The following is a 24,050-nucleotide window of genomic DNA, read 5'->3' as shown; positions in this document are numbered from 1 at the left end:
AACCTAAAACTGAGTAAAGATTGACATCTTGTCTCTTCCTTCATCACCTGGCTACCAGAAGTTCAACATGTCACATTTTGCTTTTCTAACTTTAAGGTAATGCCAGCTTCTGTTTTTTCAAGCTTTCATTGATGGGATGTGGACATCGCTGGCTGGGCCAGCATTTGTTGCCCATCCCTGATTGCCCTTGAGAAGGTGGTGGTGAGCTGCCTTCTTGAACCGCTACAATGCATGAGGTGTAGGTACACCCACAGTGCTGTTTGGGAGGGAGTTCCAGGATTTTGACCCAGTGACAGTGAAGGAACGGCAATATATTTCCCAGTCAGGGTGGTGAGTGGCTTGGAGGGGAAGTATCAATCTGGTGACTCTGTGCTGCACCTGCTCCAAGGTCAATATACTTTATTCTGCAAATGCAGCATTTTGTTGATGAATTGATGATAGCAGGGGCCTGTAATGCAGTTATCCTAATGACTCCTTTTCCCAGCCATTTCTAGTCCAATACCTTTGGCCTGTAGAGTGTTGCTTGCATTGGAGGCTTGCAGAGCTTGAAATGGTGTAGGCAACTGAAGACATGACCCAACAACAGTTGACTACCTGTTGTGCCTTTTGATTATAGCTGTGGAGGTTAGCAGTTTACTAACTACTGCCTCTATCTTTGTTTTCACCTTTTAGTATTTATTTCATTCTTCTAATGCATCACACCTAGCTCTCAATTTGGTGTACTTGGGAAGTAGCCAGATGTCTTCACCGATTAACACAACATTGTGCTTAGTCTTTCGGCCTCACCTGCTATGGTGTACAGGTCTCTACTGCCATCTTCTGAGAGATTCACAGTTTGCATCTTGCTGTTCACTAATCTTCATCCTCTGTTGCTTATGTACAGCACTAGCCGACCTCCCACAGCATTGCTGCTGGTACATCAGCAGATACAAGGGGTGGAATTTTCCATTCTGGAGACTAAGTGAGATGGCGGGCAGGAAAGCCAGTGTGATTCCAGTTGGCCGGCAGGTTGGATGAACCCTGGCGATCTTCTGGTTTCTCAGCTCATTAATTATCTGTTAGCGAAGAGCAGGAAGGGATTCATCCGCCCAGCCGTCACCCCATGCTGGCGCCATATTTAAACAGCACCCGGACAGACATCCACCCGCTGCAGGCCAGCTGTGTTGTGTTGTTGAGGCTCCCCGTTGGGCCTAAAAAATCCAGACCCTCGACTCCACGATTCAGCGAGGCCCCCGTGGGGATTCTGCTCCAGGCCGTCCAGGAATGGTGGAAGGCCCTCTTCCCTCGGGGATGGGAGCTGGAGGTCAAGCTGCCTGACCACGCTGGCCTGGGAGGAGGTCGCCAGGGAGGCCAGCGTCCACGGCCAACAGAAAAGGGACTGCCCTCCAGCGCAACAGAAGGAGGAACGATCTGCTCCGCCCCACCAGGGTGAGTGAAACTTCTACTCACTCCAAACGCACTCATAAGAGCATCAGGCAGTCTAAGGGTTGGAGGCCACAGGGATGTCACACGCTACCAGCATATGGGACATGAGCACTGGATGTCTGCCAGCCACTTTAAGCTCACCATCTCACGTGAGTTCTTGCACAAAAGGGTGTCTTAATCCGTTACTGGGGAGGGCCCAGCACTCTCAACAGCCATGCACGCTTCTGAACTGCCCTTTCATCCATAGAGCTCACCGTCAACCCAGCTGCCTTGCTGCAGGACAAGATCACCCACAACAAATGGGGCGGAGGGGGGGGGGAGAAGCCAAGACTGGAGGCGGACCCTAGAGTTGAGGACATTCTCCACCCACCAGGAACAGGTGGCAGAGCTCGCTTGAGAAAATGGAGATGATTCCTGCACAGAAGGCAAGCTTGGCCTGCCCCAACACGCCAGTGAGGGTCCATCCACTATACATTGGCCACATGCAGACAATGACTGTGCGACCTATATTGTAGGAGCCTCTCTAGTCAATCACTGATTATCTCCTCTCTATATTCCAACCACCAGCAAGAAAAAGCAGAGGAAGATCTCCAGCAAGTGCCTCAGCCCCAGGCCCCCAGAGCTGCACACCCATCTGATGAAGACCTGTCACCGTGTTCACCTACATCCTCTGCCAGCGCAGAGACACACACCTTGGTGGGACCGAGTTCTACAGTAGGTTTGGGTTCACAATCTGGTGATCACCTCACTGACGCAGGTCCATAGCCAGCAGAGGCTTTACCGGCGAGGTCTCTGACACTCGGAGGACCGCTGGAGACCAGGCCTCTGCTGTGCCCGAGTCCCATGACGAGCCTCTGGAAATGGTCCTGAAAGAAATGCTGGAGATGCCGAGTCAGGCAGGGGAACATCAGGCAGAGTTGTCTGCTGGCAGCAGAGTGGAACGAAGGATGGAGGAGTTCACCTTATCTCCAGCATATAAACGCATCAAAGTCTCCAAGGGAAGGGTGGCGACTGCCTTGGAAAGCCAGACCCAACAGTTTTTGCTGGATTTACACTGAATCATGAATACCGCTGCTCTAGCCATCGGTGTGTTTCAGCAGTGGCTAGGGGTGAGAGGACAGGGCACCTCAACGGTACAGTAATTAGCTTTTATTTACACATGGGTGACATTAATAAAGGCACCTCCTATGTCAGAATGATAGCTGGCTGTACACCTATGACCCTTAGATCTTAGGCAGACAATATTTGGCCTCAGGAGAATTACTCATCAAGGTTAGCAAATATCCTGATATTGTCGCACTGAAGCCTGTAGTTTGTGGATGTAACAAGTATTTGTCACGACCAACATTAGAGTCTTTTCTCCCAAGTGTACTTTGCAAAGGCATTTATTTTATGACAGTGAGTTTTTGGAAGTAGTATTCACCATTGAGCACCATAGGCTCCCATGCCTCCCTGCAGTGTGTTTTCATCTCCGCATTTAAGGCTGAACATTATCCATTTCATAATTCCCACTGTACCCACGCATGATGCTGAACGATTGGAGTTGGTTCCACTCGGTGACATTTGCAATGCCTGCTAGACGGGAATGAGTGTGTGATGTCAGGGGTGTGCGCTCACCCTGATGAAGCTGTCTACTTACCTGTGAGGATCGTACTTTGCTCCTGAACGGCTGCCTCAAGGTAATTCACAGAATCCTTCTGCGGAGACACAGTATGCAACTCGATATGGAATTCATCGCATGACTGTGCACTCGTTGACTGAGGATAGATCGAAAGGATTGGCCTTTGTGTCGTGAACGGTAATGCTATAAGAGGGTGCTTTAGCACATCTCCTGAGTGCTCGGCAGATCAATGAAGGGAAGAAATTGTCATTGATGCTGTGTCAATACAGACTGGGTCACGTCTCTCCCTGATGCCAAGGCAATGCAGGACATGGACTTGGCAGGATTCCAACGAATTAGTGTTTGTGAATGATCAAGCAATGGTCCTGCTGAGCCACACTCTCTGAGGACAATGCGGACATAACTCACAGCTTTGGGTGCTTGCTGTCAAGTAACAGGTCACTGCATCCTGATGCCCAATGGCGTCTTGGGGCTCAGTAAGAAGATGAGGCCTCTGCATTATTCGTACATGAGAGCTGGCATTTTGGAGAGATGGTGTTGCCTGGATGTTGCTCCCTCTTGAGGTGGTCAAGGGCTAACCATTGACGAATGTTTTTCCTGTTAGTGCCACCTTGTTAAGCTGCTGTCATACTGGCATGAGTGCATCCACGTGTGCAATGGCGCTTCAGTGGCTCGGAGGCTGCCATGTGCACTGACTTGTTGACACCACGGTTGAAAGGACTGCACTATGTGTAGTTGCTGAGGGAGGTGTGATAGTGGAGTGCTAAGCACATTCCACAGCAGCCACATGTTCCAGAGTTACTGCACTTCCAAGGATGACCCCATCGTTAGGGATGAAGGTGCCTCTGTGATCATTGTGAGATTGATGACCTTTCCTGGTATGTTGACATTGAGAATGAAAGTTTTGTTATGTACCCTGCATTGAAGCCTGAAGAGATCTTGAATTGTGAAAATTTTTCTTCAGTTTATTCCTCTTGAAGTCTCGCAGCTATGAGGTTGTCACAGACATGTCTGTCACGTTATGTCCATGTAATGGCATCCTCATGTGGCTCATCTGATTCCTCACCCTCTTCAGATTCATTCCGCTCCAAATCCTCCTCCACCCGAGAACATGTCTAGCTGCTCAATGTCTCCCTCTAGCTACATATTCCTGCCCCCCCTTTGCAGTGCTAGGTTGTTCAGGGCGCAACAAACAACGATGATGCAGGAGAGTTGGAGAGCCCCAGCTGACAGGTCCAAACGTCAGAAACACATCTTTAAAAGGCCAATAGTTTGCTCTAATAAGGACCTTGTGGTGGAATGTGCTGCATTGTATCTCTTCTCCGATACACTCTGTGGCTGATGAATGGGCATCATTGGCCATGTCTTCTGGGGTTACCCATTGTCACTGAGGAGCCAACCCTCTAAGCAAGCTCCCTCAAATATCTCTGACACCTGGGAGTAGCTCAACATGTACGAGTCATGTGACCTCCCTGGGTATGTGCTTTCTGTGAACTGGTTGTTCAGAGAGTGAAATCCTTTTCTATTAATGAATCTCTCAGGCCGCTGCCAGGGAGCTCTCGAGGCCATGTGTGCAGCTGATGGCATCCTGCCTTCGCAGCGAATCCCACAGCTCTGGTAGCCTGGCTTGCTTCATCCATGCGGAACTGCACATAATAGAGAGCTTTACTGAAAAGGCATCTGTCACCTCCCTTATTCTTTCGTGTGTCGCCAATTGTGAGATTCCACAAAGGCCCCCAGTGGATCGGATCTGCTGGCAAAAAAGTTCAGTGCGGCAGTAACCTTCAAATCAACTGGCACTGGATGGCCTCCAAGTCCATGCAGCATGAGTTCCTCATGGAGAATGTGGCAAACGTTAGCTACCGCATCCTCAGACCGAGGAAAGGCATCTGCGGCACTCTCTTTTGCTCATCTCCATGTATGAGCTCCCTCTTCTGTAGATGGTTGGTCGCACCAAATGTCTTTGTTGACTTGGCCGCTCCATGGCAACACCTGGGACTTCCTGGGGCCCCACTGGCTCTTGACCCCCACCTTGCCCTGCCTCCATCTTAACCCTCCCTGCTGGTTTTGCCTCGTGTGCCCCAGTTTGGCACGGCTTGGGCTGCAGGCACCTGACCTATCTCAGTGGCGGTGTGGAAGGAAGGCGAAAGCAGCATCTGCCTACCTCCAGGTTGTGGATGAACTTGAATCTCACCGGGCGCACGCCACATACAGTCGCGAAACAGGCTGTAGCAATCATCTGCTGGTGGGGCATGTAACTTGGAGGAGGAACATTAATTCCAGTGAGTTGGCCTTTTAATGAACATTAATGAGATGCAAATGTGGTTTCTGGCATAGATCAACAGGAAACTTGACCCGCCATCAAAGTCAGGAGAACAAAATTCCAAACTAATTTACCGCCGGTAGGAAACTGACTTTTTCATGACGCCAAATTTACTGCCCCCGCCCGCCATGATTCTCGCCACTGGCAGGGGCAGACAATTCTGCCCAAAGTCATGTGCCCTTAATCTAGGGTTGCCATCTATGGTTGGATGTATCCCTAGAGCTTTCATCATGTGACTGATACCTTCCAACCATCCCTTTCCCCCCACATTCCTCCACCCAACATGTTTACCCTCGCAACAAACACACCACCTTCCCCACTCCAGTTGAATGATCCTTGACTGTACATAGGAAGAAGCTGCCTTCACTGTCAGGAGAGTTGGTAACTCCAGCAAGTTGTTGTGATCTGGAATGTGCAGCGTGAAAGGGCAGTGGAAGCAGATTCTTCTAAAGGGAATTGGATAAATACTTGAAGGGGAAAATTTTACAGGGCTCTGGAGAAAGGCCGGGCAGTGAAACTATTTTGATAGCTCTTTCAAAAAGCTGGCACAGGCACGATGGGCCGAATGGCCGCCTCCTGTGCTGTGAGATCCTGTGTTGTGAAATGATTTCACCTTTTGGATGCCCTCTCAGGTGGATGTGAAAGAATCAATGATACTATTTTGACGAAGAGCAAGGGAGTTATCCCTCGTGCACTGACCAATATTTACCCCTCAATTAGCATCACTTTTTATTTAAAAAAAACACAGATTATCGATCATTATCACATTACTGCTTGTGGGAGCTTTCTGTGCACCAATTGGCTGCTACATTTCCTACATTACAACAGTGACTACACTTCAAAAAGTACCTGCTACAAAAAAACATACAATTCTCAAAATAATTCACTGACCCTAGCCTCTTATGCCTTGGCAATTTCAGCAATTAATTTTGAAGCTGTTGGCAGTTTTTTTTCTCTGCACCTACACATTGCCAACATGATCAGTATTACTAGTTATCGGTAAACTTTGTAGAAGTAAAACACCAGCCTTGAAACTAGGCTGGATCGGATTGGGACAAACTCATGGCATTACTTTGGACATGAAAATCTCCCTTGTGATCCCCAAAATAGACGCAGTACCGAGGGTGTCATCTGACCAGAGCACTGTATCGTTCACAGTTTCCACTGACCCACGTTCTAGAGTTATGTCCATAAAGTTCCAGAATGCCCATTGACTGGCACTGTGGGGTCAATGCGTGGCGCTGGGACCTGGCGTTACAGCACGATTCACAGCTAATAGCCTAAATTCGAGCAAATAAAATCTAACAACGCAGCATCTTTCTTAATCTCTAGGTTAAACAGCACCTTGATTTTAACATTTTTAACCTTGTCAAATTCCTCCATTGCCTCACCCCTCTTTACCCCCACGCCCCTCAGAGCATTCCTCCAATTCTCACCTCTTTGAGCATCCTTAACTTTAATTACTAACGAATGACTATTTAAAAAGAGTAGCAAATAAGACATGGACACCCTGCGTCAACCTAGGCACGACCTTCAGTGTCACTGAGTCAAAATCCCTGATGGCACTGTGGGTGTACCTATACCGCATGGACTGCAGCCGTTCAAGGCAGCGGCTCAGCACCACCTTCTCGAGGGCAATTAGGGAGGGGCAATAAACGCCAGCCTTGCCAGCGATACGTACAACCTGTGAATTTTGAAAGAAGTTAATGCTGATCATAATATAAGACACTATTTTCATTTCAGCTTAAACAAAGTGAAGCCAACGCCGACACCAAGGAGAAACTTCCACTTCGTTTGCGAATCTTTGAAAAGTTCCCAAACAGGCCACAGATGGTGAAAATATCCAAATTACCATCAGATTTTTCAGTTCCCAGAATCAGGTGGGTGTTGTTGACAATAGTGTTGGAAACATTTCTCTGGAAAGCAGGCTGGGGGTAGATTATGACTTTTTGATTCCCTGGGATAAACTTGACATTGGAGATGACAGAGGCGTCTGTTCTAAACCCAACTCGATTCTGAGCCCCGCGCTTCAGAGAGGTTGACAAGACCCTGGAGAGGGTGCAGAGGACATTTATTGGACTGATAACCAGGGACGAGGACTTTAGTTTCATGGCGAGTCAAGAGAAGCTGGGATTGTTCTTGGAGCAGAGTAGGTTTGGGGGGAGATTTAATAGAGGCGTTCAAAATCAGGAAAGGTTTTGCTAGAGTAAGGAATGAGAAACTGTTTTCAGCACTGAAAAGTTTAAGGAAGTTTCCCCTGAATTCCCTGTCCAGTTCATTCGTAACCATCTTATATTTATGACCCCTAGTTCTGGTCCAGCCCACAAGTGGAAACACTTTCTCCATGTCTACCCTAACAAAACCCTTCATGATGTCCTCTATCAGGTCACCCCTCAGCCTAAGATTTTCTAACATGAATAAGAGTCCCAGCCTGTTCAGGCTTCTGATGTATTTCTAAGACTGTTTAAAATGTGTTTATATATTGGTTTAATTTTTATCCAATATAATTTTACATTTTTTTTCTTTACTCTTTTATGGGATGTGGGCATCGCTGGCAAGGCCAGCATCTGTTGCCCATCCCTAATTGCCCTTGAACTGAGCAGCTTGCGAGGCCGTTTCACAGGGCAGTTAAGGGTCAACCACATTGCTGTGGGTCTGGAGTCACATTAGGCCAGACCGAGTAAGGACAGCAGATTTCCCTCCCCAAGGGAAATTAACGAACCAGATGGGTTTTTACAACAATCGATGATAGTTGGCATGGGCACCATTACTGAGACTAGCTTTATGCTCCCGGGTTTATTACTTGAGTTTAAATTCCACTCGCTGCCATGGTTGGATTTGAGCCTGTGTCCCCAGAGCATTAACCCGGGCCTTTTGAGTACTACTCTAGGGGCATTACCACTGTGCCTGTTAAAACACAGTTCTGTTTCTGAATCTGTATTATTTTGATTTATAAGAATGTAAGTGATAGAAGCAGGAGTAGGCCATTCAGCCCCTCGTGCATTCTCCACTATTCAACAAAATCATGACTGACCCTCTACATCATCTGCACCTTCCCAAACCATCTCCATATCCCTTAATTCCCTTAGTGTCCAAATTCCATCGACTCCTGTCCTGAATGTACTCAACAACTGAGCATCGTCCACACCCTGGGCTAGAGACTTCAAAACATTTGAGTAAAGATACCATAACAAACAACTTTAATATGTGTGACTCCCCATCATAAATGACATGTAGCCCTTGTAAACTGACTTTATTTGTCTTACTGTCTGCCTGAATGTGTTTATTTTTAGGGAAAGTTTTATGAAGCAGTTCATTGATCGTCAGCAACAAGACACGAGCTGTTTGCTCCGGAGATTGCCATCAGCTTCATCTTCCTGTGACCATTCCAAACCATCCTGTATTGAGGATAATAAGTATATTGATCAGAAGGTAAAACTGGAACAATAATACTGACACTCTTACAAAAAAAACAAGGTTAATCTCTGCCAAAGTTGGTCAGAAGGTGCAGACGTAGTTATTGCCAAACTTTGGACATTTGCTTCAAAACAATATTGCAACCAACGATTTCCAGAAAATTGCCTGACACCTTCGGAAATGTCAGAAATTTGAAACGATTTTTGACAACCTCCGGATGATCCAAAGCACTTTGCAGCACTTTTGGAAGTGTAGTCACGGTTGTGGTGTAGGAAAGTTCCAGGGGGTGGCGAAGCTCAGGAATTCTCAGCCCCAGAAGGCTGTCGACTCAGTCGTTGAGTATGTTCAAGACTGAGATTGATAGATTCCTAACCACACCTTAAAAATATCAGAGGATACGGGGATAGTGCAGGGAAATGGTGTTGAAGTGGAAGATCGGCCATGATCTCATTGAATGGCAGAGTAGGCTTGAAGGGCCGAATAGCCTACTCCTGCTCCTATTTCTTATGTTCTTATGAAACACAGCAGCCAATTTACACACAGCAAGCTCCCATAAACAACAACACGATCGTGAACAAATAACCTGTTTTTATGATGTTGGTTGAGGGATAAATATTGGTCAGGACACTGGGGAGAACTCCCCCCTGCTCTTCTTCGAAATAGTGCCATGGGATCTTTGACATCCAGGTGAGAGGAGACAGGACTACGGTTTAATGTCTTGCCCGCAGACAGTGTTGCACTCCCTCAATACTGTCTTCTGAGTGTCGGCCTGTATCTGTGCTCAATTCTCTCTATTGGGACTTTTGTAAAAGGCTGTTATGTTTATGGATCATATAGTACTAAAACAGCAACAGCGCAGATGGAGGCCATTCAGCCTGTCGGGTCCGTGCTGGCTCCCTCTAAGAGCAACTCAGCTAGTCCAAGTTCCCTGCTCTTTCCCCATACTCCTGCAAATCGTTTCTCTTCAGGTAATGATCCAATCCCCTTTTGAAAGCCACAGTTGAACCTGCTTCCAGCAGACTCTCGGGCAGCGCGTTCCAGATCCCAACCACCCGCTGCGTTAAAAAAGCTTTTCCCCAGTTCACCTTCAATCAGTGCCCTCTGGTCCTCAACCCTTCCACCAGTGGGAACAGTTTCTTCCAGGGTACTCTGTCCACACCCCTCATGAGTTTGAACAAGCCTATCATATCAGAGCAGTAAGGTGGAGAACAGCCTAGCCCAGTTAATACCAACATTGACTAGGAGCAAGCAACCTGAAAACAAACTGTAGAATTGGTGGAAACAACCAGTTACAACCAATAAAAAGGTTATTAAGTGTAATAAACCCATGACTCATCTGTGTTCCCAATCATAGCAGCGAGATCAAACCACATTAACAATCTACTAGATTTCCAGGAGATTCCTGGGTTAACCTCCCTCTCACATTCATGGTTATTTTCAGCTGCGCCGATCAGTTTCCAGCATCTGTGCCCGAAATCTTCTTGAGAAAGAAAATGCAGTAAACAAGATCCTCAGGTAAGATCTTTCCTGGAAAGAAATAATTTATTTGAATATGTTTCATATTTCCTCCATGTATTATTTAAAAATGGCGTGCACTGCCCGAGCACATTTTTGAGTTGCAATTTAACGTTGGAATTGCATTTATAAAATATTTATGCCGAGAGAAATACCTGTGGAACATATCAGCATTTCACCTTCATGATATCTTGATGTCTTCAATCACTCAAAATGTTTTCTCAGAGAGTTTTTAGTTGCCATTTTATTTAGTAACAAGGCCAGGATACTTTGGATGGCGGGATTTCCCATCCTGCCATTTGATGAGTCGACGGGGACACTTGGGGCAAGGGCGGGTGGCCCATCCTCGCCCACCCCAGCGTAAAATCACCGAGAGGTTGGGGCAGGTGGGAATCCTGTAGGAAGCCCATTCCTTCTATTTCACACTCCACCCTAAAGTGGCCTGAAAACCCATCGGCGGGGGAGGGGGAGAGCGTGAAATTCAGGCCTAAAATTCTAAGCACCCTGTTTTCCTCTATCACTGACACCTGGTCAAAAATAACAACTTGCATTTACATATGTTTTTAATACATTCATGGGATTTGGGCTTCGCTGGCTAGGCCAGTGTTTATTACCCATCCCTAATTGCCCTTTCAAGGGTGGTGGTGAGCCACCTTCTCGAATCGCTGCAGTCCATGGGGTGTAGGTACACCCACAGTGCTGTTAGGGAGGGAGTTCCAGGATTTTGACCCAGCGACAGTGAAGGGACGGCCGATATATTTCCAAGTCAGGATGGTGAGTGACTTGGAGGGGAACTTCCAGATGATGGTGTTCCCATGCATCTGCTGCCCTTGAATGTAGGAAAACGTTCTGAGGGGCTCCACAGGGGTGTCAACCCCTCTCGTAGGCTCCAGCCCTTGAATTTTACTTGCACGCAATTTCCTCCTCTCAGGGCAAACCTGGATCCATGAACAATTCTGTTAACCGGTTGTCAAAGACCAGCCCACTGTCTACAACAAGCAGAGAGAAACAGGATGACCAGGTTCCTGTCTGTGGTGTAGCAGAGCTGCAAGAACATGGATCATTCTAAACTGATTCTTTCCTTTGTTATTAGCAGAATCTGCGATGTTGCGTTGGAGGAACATGAAGTATAAAATTACTACATCTGCTCACTAAGTATTTCATCAAATCAGTGAAAATATAGCACATTCATCACTTGCATGTTCTAACAGGCGCGATTTAATGAGTTGTATACAAAAGATGAATATCTCAACTCAGCGCATAAGATCTTTTTTTGGGAAATGTGTGACGGGGTTAACGATAATCCTGTCCAATAAAATTGTAACAGTCAGGAGCCTGGAGTTTCCAATCAATATGCTGTTTTTTCCTGGTGCAATTCCTCCGATACCAGTGCGACCGGTGTGAAAGGTTGCTGAAATTCCAGTTGCGCTGAACGCAGATCACGCTTTGATTTCCACAATCGCTAATTTTAAAAGAAGATTGCGCTACAAGCGTGCCCCTCCCACAAAGCTAACCACATTCCGCTGCCCCTCTCCTCCCCCCCACCCTCCCACCGATGAATTAATCGCCAGGACAAGTTTCTGTCAATTTTGGCCCTCCAGAGAGGTTCCAGACAATGAAGCCGGAATTCTGGATGCAACATTTATGGGAACATTCTGAAAGATCTTGAATGAACTTTTTTGCTGAAGTTTACGAAGGAGCTGACCACCGAGCCCCAATCTAAATGGAAAATTGTTCCGTACGTTTTCTAAAAGTCATTTCCGATCGTTTAAAATCGGATTACTCGCAGCTGGTGAGCGTTAGATGCTTGTTTTTGGTGGTACAGTATTTTCTGCTGCATTAGTCAAACTTTGCCAAGTTACCGCTCTGGAATACATCAAGGAATATTTTCTAAAGCAAAATCTCTTTAAAAGAAAATTAAAACCCGGCCCAAAGGCACTGGAATCGTGGAAGAACTTGACTTTGGTAATATAGAAATGAGTTTGAGCAGAAGGTCATTGGGGGGGGTGGGGGGGGGGAAGAAATAAACTTTACAGAATGGATGCAATTTGTGTCCAAAGCGGAACCTCTGCCCTTTCGTATATATATTTTTTTAAAATCATTGTGATTGAGTGTTGCAAAAGAAAGCTGTTCAGCGCTGGGGTGAAAATGAAAATATATTTCTGTCAATTTACTTTGGATTCCACAGGGCCTGCACCCGGCAGCGAATGTTGAGTGGATCTTTTGAAGGACAGCCTGCAAAGGAACGTTCTATTTTAAGCGTACAGCACCATATCCGACAAGAACGGAGGTAACAGCACAGATGTGCAAAAGGTTGCAGTTAAAAGATGTGAGGGGGAGGGTCTGTTAAAACTCCAGAGGGGATTTTGAGTCAACATTTCATTGTATGAATGTCAGAGATGGCTGATCCAAAATACCTGGTGTATTCATTAATGGAAATCGTTTAAGCCACTTTAGAGAGCAAGGTGGGTTAACTAGCTTATCATCATACCTTGTAGATCTCTGGCTTGAATCACTAATAAATCCATTAGGGAGTTCAGGAGAAACTTTTTTTATATTATCCGGAGAGCGATGAGAATTTTGGAACTTTGTGACCACCAGGGAGCAGTTGAGGCAAATGCCAATAGATTAAGGGGAAGCTGGATAAACACAAGCTGGATAAACACATGAGGGAGAAAGGAATAGCAGGGCATGCTGATAGAGTGGAGTGGGAGGAGGTTTATGTCGAGCATAGACCAGTTGGGCCGAATGGCCTGTTTCTGTGCTGTAAACTTTTTAGGTACATCCTGTGGAAGGCGCATGCAAAATGTCATTTAGGAAATTTGGGACTAAAATCACCCGCCCCACTTTCTGGGCAGAGGTGCTGTCTGTTTAGGACTGTGGAAGGTGCAAGGGAAGAACAGCAGAAAACAACTTTATAAAATAATAATGGACACCGACGGTGTCATTGACCCATTTAGAAACTGGTCATAAAGTAACATTTTCATTCGTTTCAACCTTTTTTGGGATTGGTGTTTATGTTAAAACTGCCTTGTCTTCAAGTGATGCTGTTTTTGGAAAAAAAAACACTCTTTAGAATGCACCATTATGCCCCACAGGGTTCATTGTGCAGATTAAGGTTACGTTTCTATAGGTGTTGGGGTGGGAGGATTCATTGGATAATTACTTGTGCACATAGAGAGAGACACTTCCACAACCAGTGGGCTGGAGTGCCTCATCAGGCACGGTAGCGTTATCTTAATTTAAGTTTCCTTTGTAGGCTTGTTTTCGTTGCAGCGCCCCGTTAATTAGTTTGATTATTGTTTGCTCGTAAGAGTGTGAAGAGAGACACCTTTTTGGCACCAGTGTTGTAGAGTTAGGAGCTACACATTTGGTAAGGTTTCGCTTTGTGAATAAATCAGAAACTAAGGGCTGGATTTGACGTGCCTCCACTGAGCGTGTTTTTTTGGGGGGGTGGGGGCCATGTAAAATAGGTCGGGTGGCTAACCCACCCCCTTCCTGCCCATCCCCGAGTTGACCCCCCATGATACATCAGGTGCCCGGGCACCAAAATCAGCAACCCGCCCACCAAATGTAAATAAATAACTAAAGGCCAATTAGGCTTGTTAGCCCCTAATACGTGGGCAGTCGGACCGGACTGGGAAGACCATTTGCAATGACCTACATGAACAAAGGCAGGAAGGAAGGGCGGGGAGAGCACCTTATTCAGGGTGGGGGAGGGGGTTGCCCTGTGTGCATGAGGGACCCCCTCCCCCAAGATACCACTCTCCCCTTCTTTCCACACCGTCCGCCCAACAGATCCCAGCACCACCCCCCAGCCCTACTGGCTCTAGGATCTCTCCCCCCTAAAACCCTTCACTTAACATTCTGGGGCAGCCATGTTCTGGACCATCCTCCTTCCTGTAGTCCCAGCAGTGACCGCTACCGAACTACGGTAATCAGCAAGCAATCTTTACCACCCCACCCCACCCCAGAAAATTCTGCCCTAAGTAAAGATCAACTTCCGGCCTCCTCCTCCTCTCCCAGTTGACTGTCAGAAACTTAACACTCACAAGCTGTTTATAACATCAGGAATCTGTAAATGTACAATTTTTTTTTTAAAAAACAACACTTGTTTTTTCATTCTTATGCTTTATTCGCTCGGCTTCTACGTCTGGGTGAGGGAAGGTGTTCATTTGAATACAGTGCTTTGATTATTGTTCCTGGCGTTGCAGGTCCCTCCGACATGGTTCAAGCAGTCAGAGGATCAGCCGAGGGAAATCATTGGAAACGCTGACACAAGACGTGAGTGAGAAAATAACCTCGGAGTCTAGATACTTCTTGTCCTCCACCACTGCTAGCATGTTTCCATGACTACCAAGGAAATAGCTTAGATCCATAACCAGAAAATAAACGTTGGGACAAGATATTGGGCCAGGTTTTCCTGTCAAGTAGCACCAAAGCTACTAGCTCCGACCATACATGAATGGTGACAGCAGCTTCAGATGGAGGCAGATGCACGGTTACATAACCCCTAAAGGTTACCGCCCAAGATGTGCTACTCCGCCATTATCTCCACAAAAACACCATCTTGTTTTCTGCCTCACCATGAAATGTGTCGAACAGCATGAGGTATTGGTATCATAGGATCGGACTGAATTTGCCACGAAAGTTGAGGCCTGTCCATTTCAGTCTAAATACCCTTTAAATGGGATGGTTGTGTCTTAATTACTGCTAAGCAACTTTCTGGACCTGAAAATTACCTTTTACAAATATGGACTATTATTCATTCATTCAGCTTTTAATCATTGTTGGAGACTTTATAAAAGAGAAATTTTAACGTTTTTTTTTTAAACTTTTCTTTCCTGTGTCTTTTTCTCGCTCCCTCTTAATCCAATGTGTCCTTCCTTCCTTCTCCTTGGGCCAGGTTTTCGCAGATACATGGCAATTCTGCAGACCTTTAAAAATGGCAGGCGGGATCTGGATGTGGAAGTCCCGCCCCCATTTCCGAAAGATCCCATTTTCAACAGTAGTGGAAAGAGGGCAGGATGTGATTCATGAAGGAAGGAAACTCGAACTCAGGATGGTTATTTAACCTCAGTGTTGAGTTGAAACAGACCCCATTTTCACTGCAGTAAGGGCCTTAACCTGCAGTGTTAGAGTCATGAAGTTTTAGCATAGATCTAAGCGCTCTTTAAGGATGGGTGAGGTCTGTAGAACTGTCATGATCTGAAGCTATTTAAATCCCCAGCCCTCCTGTGTCAGTGAGAGTTGAAAAACCCTGTTCTAGCAATATGTTAGCTGTTTGTTGACATTTCCCCTAGGGCTATCAGTATGTCATTATGAATGCTTGGCTGCTTTCCACAAGCTATAATTACTCAGCAGGGAGTTCCAAAGTTCACAGTTAGATTAACAGCTCAGAAAGTTTATTAAAGGATCGATTGTCTTTCATGTGGGGTTATGAATAGAAACTTGTTTGTTTGTAAGCACTCGAGGAGATTTTAAAGTTTTAAATGGGCTTTCATGAAAGGGAGTTTTTTTTAATATAGTGTAAGCTATAATAGATATTTAAATCTTTATTTTATTTCATCTCAGCATGGCTCCTGAGGTCTGCCCATGGTGGATACTGGGTGAGTTGGCATGGAGGGTGTAAGGGCCAAGGGTGGTGGGTGGGGATCATGAGTTGGCATGGAGGATATGAGGGGCCATTGGGGGTGACATGGGGAAAGGATGTGGGTGGTACTAGGTTGTGAGGGGTGCGGGCTCGAGGGCCTAACATTTAATGAAAGACGAGGGCAGAGTCCCAGAGAATTGAAGCAGGTCGTTTAACCAACTCACCTTGGTACATGCGCGCCCTTGTGGACGCCTCCAATCTGCTTGCAGTGGCAGTGGTCCGGCTCTATCCCCCACCCCACCCCCACTCCCCTGGAGTGAAAAGTGGGTCTGACGGGGCACTTTCTACCGAGGTGGGTCCGCTGGGACAGGAAATTTCCCGACTCCAGCTCGCCGCCTCGGTAGTGAAAAAGCTTGTGGAAAGCAGCCAAGCATTCATAATGACATATGTCTCTTTCTGTATCTGATTTGACATTGAACTCACTCGAATTTAGACTTCCTTCTCAGTCCATGCGCTGTTAATTTCACAATCCAGCAATCTGATTGGTTAAGGGGAGACACACAGTTGTTTGCCCTGTTTGCTCACTCTCCCTCACTGCGGAAATATCAGCTCGCCCTTCCAGCAACTTACTGTGCAATAAAGTTTAAGAACCTAAAAATGCTTGGGCAAGAGAGGGTGCAGAGGAGATTTATGAAGATGTTGCCAGGGCTGGAGGAAGGATTGGAGAGGCAGGGGTTGTCCTCCTTGGAGCAGAGGAGGCTGAGGGGAGACTTGATTGAGATGTTCAAAATTGTGAGGGGCCTGGATAGACTGGATGGGAAAGGCCTACTTACTTTCACAGGGAGGTCAGTGACTAGGGGGCCATAGATTTAAAGTGATTGATGGAAAGATTAGAGGGGAGGCGAGGAATTTCTTTTTCACCCCGAGGGTTGTGAGGGTTTGGAATTCACTGCCCGAAAGGGGAGAAGAGGCAGAAACGCTCAACTCATTTAAAAGGTGTCTGGATATGCACCTCAATTGCTGTAACCTGCAGGGCTACAGACCAAATGCTGGAAAGTGGGGTTGGGCTGGGGGGCTCATTTCTCGGCCGGTGCAGACACGATGGGCAGAGTGGTCTCTTCCTGTGCCGTAAACTTTCTATGATTCAAAGTTTAGCTAACAGCAAAAAATAAAATACTGCAGATGCTGGAAACTTGAGCTAAAAACCGAAAATGCAGAAATGCTCAGCAAACAGCATTTGTGGAGAGACTAACAGAGTTAACCTCTCACTTCGATGATACCTCAGCTGCTGAGGATTTCCAACATTTTCTGTTCATATTTCAAACAACAGGCGCTGTTAGATCCCTGCAACATCAAAACCTGGCCTATTACACTAATGCCTTTTGTATTCATTCATGGGGTTAATGGGTGTCACTGAGCATTTATTACACATCCCTAATTTCCCTCGAGCAGGTTGTAGTGAGCCACCTTCTTGAATACAACTGAGTGGCTTGCGAGGCCATTTCACAGGGCAGTTAAGAGTCAACCACATTGAAGTGGATCTGGAGTCACATGCAGGCCAGACCGGATAAGGATGGCAGATTTCCTTCCCTAAAGGGCCAGTTGGGTTTTTTATGACAATTCAGAAGTTGCACTGTCACCATTACTCACACCAGCTTTTTTTAATTCCAGATTTATTTTTAATCAACTGAATTTAAATTGCCCAGATCCATGGTGGGATTTGAACGTGTCCAGATTGTTATTCAAGCCTCTTGAGCATTAGTCTAGTAACTTAACCACTATGCTACCATCCCAACAGACTTAAGGATGGTTCTCAGTTACTGTCATAACACTGGTTTCTCGTGTATGGTCGCTTGGTAGTACACAACTTGAGTAGTGCTGCATAAGAGATGTGCTGGGTGGAATTGGCTGGTCCCGTTGGCAGTGGGCGTCATGTCAGGCGGGGGTCGGGGTGGGGGAGCAATATAGCAAGAAAGCCAAAAATCGATTTCATGCCGTTGTCAAATCCGCAGAGGTCGTGGCTGATGACGCGCGTGCACCAGCCTCAGACTGCGGCAGAGTGACGCTATAACAAAGCTCATGCCGTGACCCAGGCTTTGGTGGAGCACTGCAATACAGGGTGTCGCGCACCATCATCACTTGCTGCGCACTACACGACCTGGCACTGCAACGGGGGGAGGACCTGTCTGAGGAGGGGATAGAGGAGCTGCACATATCCTCCGATGAGGAATATGTCCAAGAGGATGAGGGTAATGAGGTCCTCGAAGGTGAGGATGCCAGCGATGAGGCCATTGCACTGACCAGACGAGGCAGGTGTGCTCGAGAGGCCCTCACAGCCACAAGATTCATGGAGGATGATGATGAGATGCAGTGAGGACAGTCCTGACATCCTCACCTTACATCTGTGAACGTTTGACCCCTGTGTGACTGATGGCAGCGCACATACCCTCAGTGCTCAGGCTTATGTCATCGAGACACAGCGCAGGCCCTAATAATCGCTAGATTCTAGGAGGATGATGATGACATATACACCCCATAGATCTTCACATTGCCTCTGTGAGTGTCTGACTCTGGTCTGGCTAAGGGCAGCTCGCTTGTGCTCTGTGATCAGGGTCATATCATAGAGATGCAGCCATGAAACTTTAAAAGCACCTGATCCTTTGTCGGTCCTCAGCACCTGTCCCCTTCAGGAGCACACTGTCACCGGTCACAGGTGCTGAAGAGATGGGGGTCAGCCCCACCTCAAAGGTGCTGAGAGCACACAGAGAGAATGGAACAGGAACTCTGTGACACCTGCCCACGACATTCTGGCAGCAATAACAAACACCATCGAGGGGCAGGCAGCACTAATGTGTCCAGTGAGTGTGAAGCTGGACCGTCACTTTGGCCTGAAGGTTACACACTGCACAGGGAAGAGGCCTCAGACTGAGACACCTGCCTTTATCTTGTGTAGGAACCAAGGTTTCACATCTGAGTGACTCAAACACTGATCAACATAACAAGGAGCCATAGGCAGGGAGACATTCTTAGGAGTATATTTACAATGGTCAACATTATGTACAAGTGATTAACATCCGTGCCCAGACTGTGCAACTACATCTTCTTAACCTTCCTAACCCTGCTGCTATGTCTTGGTGCTCCCCCAACATCCACAGCGGAGGTGGAGGCAGCCTGCTGACTGCTACACTCTAAAACAAAAACAGAATTACCTGGAAAAACTCAGCAGGTCTGGCAGCATCGGTGGAGAAGAAGCTCTGTTGCCTGTGGCTTTGGCAGGCGTCCTCTAGAGGGCCGAGACCTGGAGGGCCCCGGCCTGCTTTCCGGTTCCTGCTGTGTGGCAGTGGCCCCCTCCTCAGCCTGTGGAGCTGGAGCTGCTGGGGTCACAGGAAGAGGAGATTGGGATGGGCCGGACACTCCCGGAGTCACCTGGGTGGATGGCCCCGGGGTGTGCAGCTGCTGATCCTCCTCCCTATGGGTGCCCGAGGGCCCCTGGCTGACACTGTCAGAGAAAGGGGAAGCCGGAGTGAGCTCGAGATGCCCACCCCATCTCACGCTGAGACTGATGAATGCCTGCAAGTGCCTCAGCGATGGAGTACAGCTCCTGCAGCAGTGCAGGACCAACGTCTTGAACCAAGGTCTCCATGGCAGTCACCATCCTACCAGTGTTGACCTCGGTGCATTGGCGTGCTGGCGCTATCACCTCGGACTTAAGGCAGACAGATTCCTCCATTGTGCCTTGCAACCTGAGGAGTGCAGCGGACATACCTTCCTGATCTTCCTGAGCTTGCCTTTGCAGGTCCAGCAACTGAGGTATGACCGAGTCCAGAGGCTCCTCATCTGCATCAGACTCAGCAGATTTCTGGGCTCCAGCAGTCCTCCAAGTGCCAGGAACCTGGGAAGACCCTGCCTCCGCTTGTTCTGGATCAGACAATGTGATGTGCTCACCGGATTGAGACCCCAAGGCTATTCTAGAACTAGGCCCCGCCGAGGTGTGTGTCTCTGTGCTGGTGGAGGGTGAGCGCTGTGATGGGTCTTCAGTTAGGGTGTTTTCAGATTCTTCTTCCAAGGTGTCTTTGGGGCTTGAGTGGAGGAACTGCCTTGTGAAGCCCCTCAGCTGCTTCCCAGATGTCCCTGCGAGAGCAGAGAGAGATAGTTGGTGCATGGCAAGGGACTGCGGAGCAGGGGAACTCACTCACAGCATGGTTGTCTGATGGATGTTGCACTGCTGGATCCTCACTTGGTTGAGCTCCGCTGACCTCACCGTCAGCACAGGAACAGTCCAGATCATCGCTGGCCAGCCGGATGGCTCTATTCTCAAAGCCTGTGAAGACCTTGATGTCAGGCATTCCTCCACCAGTCTGCGACCTCTCCCTTTTGTTGTTTGCCAGTTTGTCCTGCATGAATAGAGATGGAGAGAGTGTAAGCAGGACACCTGCCAGGCCGGATGAGAAGGATACCTTGGCATGTGTGGGTGGTGAGTGGTGCCATGTAGGGTATGAGGACACTAGCTGCAGGGCAGATGAAGGTGAGTGTGCGAGAGTGAATGGTGATGTCCTTTGAACTGGCAGTGAGTGAGATCCCTGTGGATGGGTTTGTGAGTGTGTGAGTTGAGAGTGATGAGAAGAGTGACTTACCCTGGCAGAACGGAGGAGATCAATCACCCGCTTCCGGCACTGGGTGGCTGTCCTTTTTTGCAGGGCAATGGCGCAGCCACTGCCTCCCATGCTGGATTTGTCACCTTGCTTTTTGGTCTTTGCCCAGTGACTTCACGGGGGGCCTCCACTGCCTCCAGTGGACGCTGGAGGGAGGCGTCACCAAATTTGGGGGCAGCATATTTCCTTCCTTTGGCAGCCATGACTTCCCAGCAGCTTTCGATCCCTTAGAGAGAGCCGGCTCTGTGCAGGGACGCCCTTTAAATACGGCGCCCAGATCACTGAAGGCCTGAAGTGAGGGTGGGGCGGGTGAACCCTGCCAGCGATCCGGAGTGTTTCCTGTGAATGTATTATTTATGAGGTGGGACACGCCGGGAAGGGGAAGATACAGTCCAAAAACCCACCGGTGCTGCCGGCAGGTAAATTACTTTTTTTCACACCTGCTACTGCACTTAGTGCAAATCTGGGACAATCCCGCCCACTGTCGAAGATTTTTGTCTTACGCTCATCAGGACACATTTGCAAGAATACCAAATCTAAGAGGGAACAGCAATTTATACAGCTTGAGAAGAGAGTGCAGATTGGTTGACAAGTGGACTCTGATTGGTAGAGGCAACCCCTCTCCATGGCAACGCCTCTACCAATCCGAGTCCACTTAACAACTAATTAGCACGCTCTTCTCATGCGGTATAAATTGTTGTTCCCTTTACTGTTGGTACTCTGGTGAATTCTACCCTGATGATTGCAAGACGAAAAGGTTTCTTATGTGTTGGACTTTTTGTTAATGTGTTTCTTTCAATGAACGGGAAACTATTTTCTCTATTTTTATCTAGCACTCCAGCACAGTCCGATATCGAAATGCTCAGAGGGAAGACAGTGAAATTAAAATGATTCAGGAAAAGAAGGAGCAAGCTGAAATGAAACGGTAACTTTCCTGGTCTCTGCAAACATTTTCAATTCGGTTTGATCTCCCGAGAAACATTTATATGAGCGAAACCTAAAATTTCCGATCTTTCTCCTCCCTTCAGCAAGGTTCAAGAAGAAGAATTACGTGAAAACCACCCTTATTTTGACAAACCTCTCTTTATCGTTGGTCGAGAGCACAGGTTTCGAACCTTCTGCCGTCTGGTAGTGAGAGCCCGATTTAATGTGTAAGTCTCTCTCTCTCTCTCTGCAAATGAAAATCTTTTTTCCTGCTCTTAGGCTTTATGACTCCAGAATTTGCAAAAGAAAATGGTGCGTTCAATGCGCCCACCATTATTATTGTGTAAACAAAAGCAGCAACTTGTACTGAGGGTGAGATTCCCCGTGAGCTGTGAATCGCCACAAGTTACTGGACAATTCACTCCACTCCGCCATTAGCCTGATGAAAATGGCAGCTCATCCTCCACCTCCCCGTGAGGTTCAGGGAATCGCTGCTGGGTTACGCATTAATTACCCATTCAACTCACTGAAGAAAGTTAAGACTGGTATTTATTTTTATCATTCTCTCTGACTCCCATCATTCTTTCCCTCTCTTTATTTCTCTTTCTGTCCCTGATTTGGCTCTCATTCACCCGATTTCCCTTCTCCGCCATTCCTCTGTTTCTTTCTCATTCCTCAAATCTCATTGGTTAAGGAGATAGACTGTTGGCCACGTCATTCCGAGGTCCCAGATTCCCGTTGGCCCTCACCGCGCCGTTATCAGCTCACACTCTCATCAAGTTAGAGGGTCAAAAAAGATTTGATCTGAAGAGTGCAGGAAAATGTCAATTCCTGGGTGTTCACCATGACAAGCTCAGCAAATTCTGGACCAAAATGTTATTTATTTAGTCTTGTTTTTCTCTTGTGATTTTATTGTGAAGACTATAAGACACAAGGTCATAAGTGAGGGGAAATTTGACAAGAAAAATTCAAGCAATTTGCTAAAGACTGTGCACATCAGCAGATCAAACAACTTGGACTTAAACAGTGGGGGCAAAAAGCATTAGTTTCTGCTTTGACATGAAGGCTTGCTGTTTTGTTTCTTATGTGGATTTATATAGTGCTTTTAACATAGCAAAATGTCCTAATGTGCTTCTCAGGAGTGAACCCAGTCAAAATTTCAAGCTGAGTCCCATAAGGAGATATTAGGACAGGTAACTAAAAGCTTGGTCAAAGAGACGGGTTTTAAAGGGCATCTTCAGGGAGGAAAGAGGGCCAAAGAAGTGAAGAGGATTATAATGCAATTCCAGACCTTAGGGTCCAGACAGCTGAAGGCTCTGCCACCCAGTGGTACAGCAACTAAAATCGGGGATGCTCAAGAGGCCAGGATTGGAGGAACACAGAGACCTTGGAGGGGTTGTAGGGCTGGAGGAGGTTACACATATGGGGAGACGAGAGGACACGGAGAGATTTGAAAACAAAGATTGTTCTCACCTTGCTCTTATGTTATAGATCAAAGACTGATCCAATTACAGGAGCAGTGAAGAATACCAAATATCATCAACTGTAGTAAGTTTGATTTTCTGCTCAGCTTCTTGTTTAATGTGAGCTTTTTTAAAGTCAAAAAGTGTAACTTTATAACTCCTGATTTTCTTTGATGGGATGCGGGTATTGCTAGCAAGGCACCATTTGTTACCCATCCCTAATTGCCCTTGAACTGAGTGGCTTACCCGGCCACTTCAGAGTGCAGTTAAGAGTCAACCACATTGCTGTGGGTCTGGAGTCACATATAGACCAGGTAAGGACTTAAGATTTCATCCCCTAAAGGGCATTAGTGAACCAGATGGGTTTTTACAACAATTGATGATAGTTGTCAGAGTCACCATTATTGGAACTAGCTTTATATTTCAAATTTTTAATTTAATTTAAATGTCACCAGCAGTTGTGGTGAAATTTCAACCCTTATCCCCAGAGCATTAGCCTAGGTCTTTGGATTATTAGTCCAGTGACATTACCGCAATGTCACCGTCCCCCCCCATAACGTAGTATGTGTTATGATGGTTGAGAACCTTCAACTAGCATTAGTGAAGGAGAATTGGGAATTTTCAAGAGGCCCTCACATGACTCCATTGGTGCGTGTGTGGTGGTGAGGAATCTCTACCAGTCCTCATCCAAAGCCAGATCCACACCCCATGTTCTGGGAACAGGATTATCTCCATAGTTCACGAAAGCTGCCAGCCCCTGGAAAGGTGCATCACTGGCTCTCCCATTGACACAAACTGATCCCTATCCCAAGAAATTCAGTGTGTGATCCTGCAGACTGAAATGGACCAAAGAGGAAATATATCCAAGAATGATGCAGCACAGAAAGAGGCCATTCGGCCCATTGTGTCTTTGAAACAACTGCCCAATTAGTCCCAATCCCCTGCTCTTACCCATAGCCCTGTCGTTCCTCTTCAAGTATCTATCCAACTCCCTTTGGAAAATTACTATGGAATCTGCTTTCAGGCAGCTCGTTCCAGATCATAATCAATCAGTTTATTAAAAAAACCCTGGTTCTTCTGTCAATTATCTTCAATCTGTGTCCTTTGGTTACCGATG

The 24,050-nt window shown here is 47.0% G+C and overlaps 1 protein-coding gene across 1 annotated transcript in view; it reads left to right on the top strand.

Annotated features, from left to right (window-relative positions):
• The window catches only part of nalcn (sodium leak channel, non-selective), a 201,302-nt gene that overhangs the window by 102,863 nt on the left and 74,389 nt on the right, over positions 1 to 24,050 (top strand). The window contains exons 15-22 of the mRNA XM_078546046.1: positions 7,113 to 7,249; positions 8,663 to 8,801; positions 10,228 to 10,301; positions 12,490 to 12,591; positions 14,516 to 14,585; positions 21,380 to 21,471; positions 21,575 to 21,697; positions 22,962 to 23,018. Coding sequence (XP_078402172.1) covers positions 7,113 to 7,249; positions 8,663 to 8,801; positions 10,228 to 10,301; positions 12,490 to 12,591; positions 14,516 to 14,585; positions 21,380 to 21,471; positions 21,575 to 21,697; positions 22,962 to 23,018 — 794 coding nt within the window. The remainder of the gene's footprint in view (positions 1 to 7,112; positions 7,250 to 8,662; positions 8,802 to 10,227; positions 10,302 to 12,489; positions 12,592 to 14,515; positions 14,586 to 21,379; positions 21,472 to 21,574; positions 21,698 to 22,961; positions 23,019 to 24,050) is intronic.

Source organism: Cetorhinus maximus, chromosome 7, assembly GCF_964194155.1.
Source record: "Cetorhinus maximus chromosome 7, sCetMax3.hap1.1, whole genome shotgun sequence".
NCBI classification, from domain to species: domain Eukaryota; kingdom Metazoa; phylum Chordata; class Chondrichthyes; order Lamniformes; family Cetorhinidae; genus Cetorhinus; species Cetorhinus maximus.
This window is presented reverse-complemented; position numbering and strand designations above follow the sequence as displayed.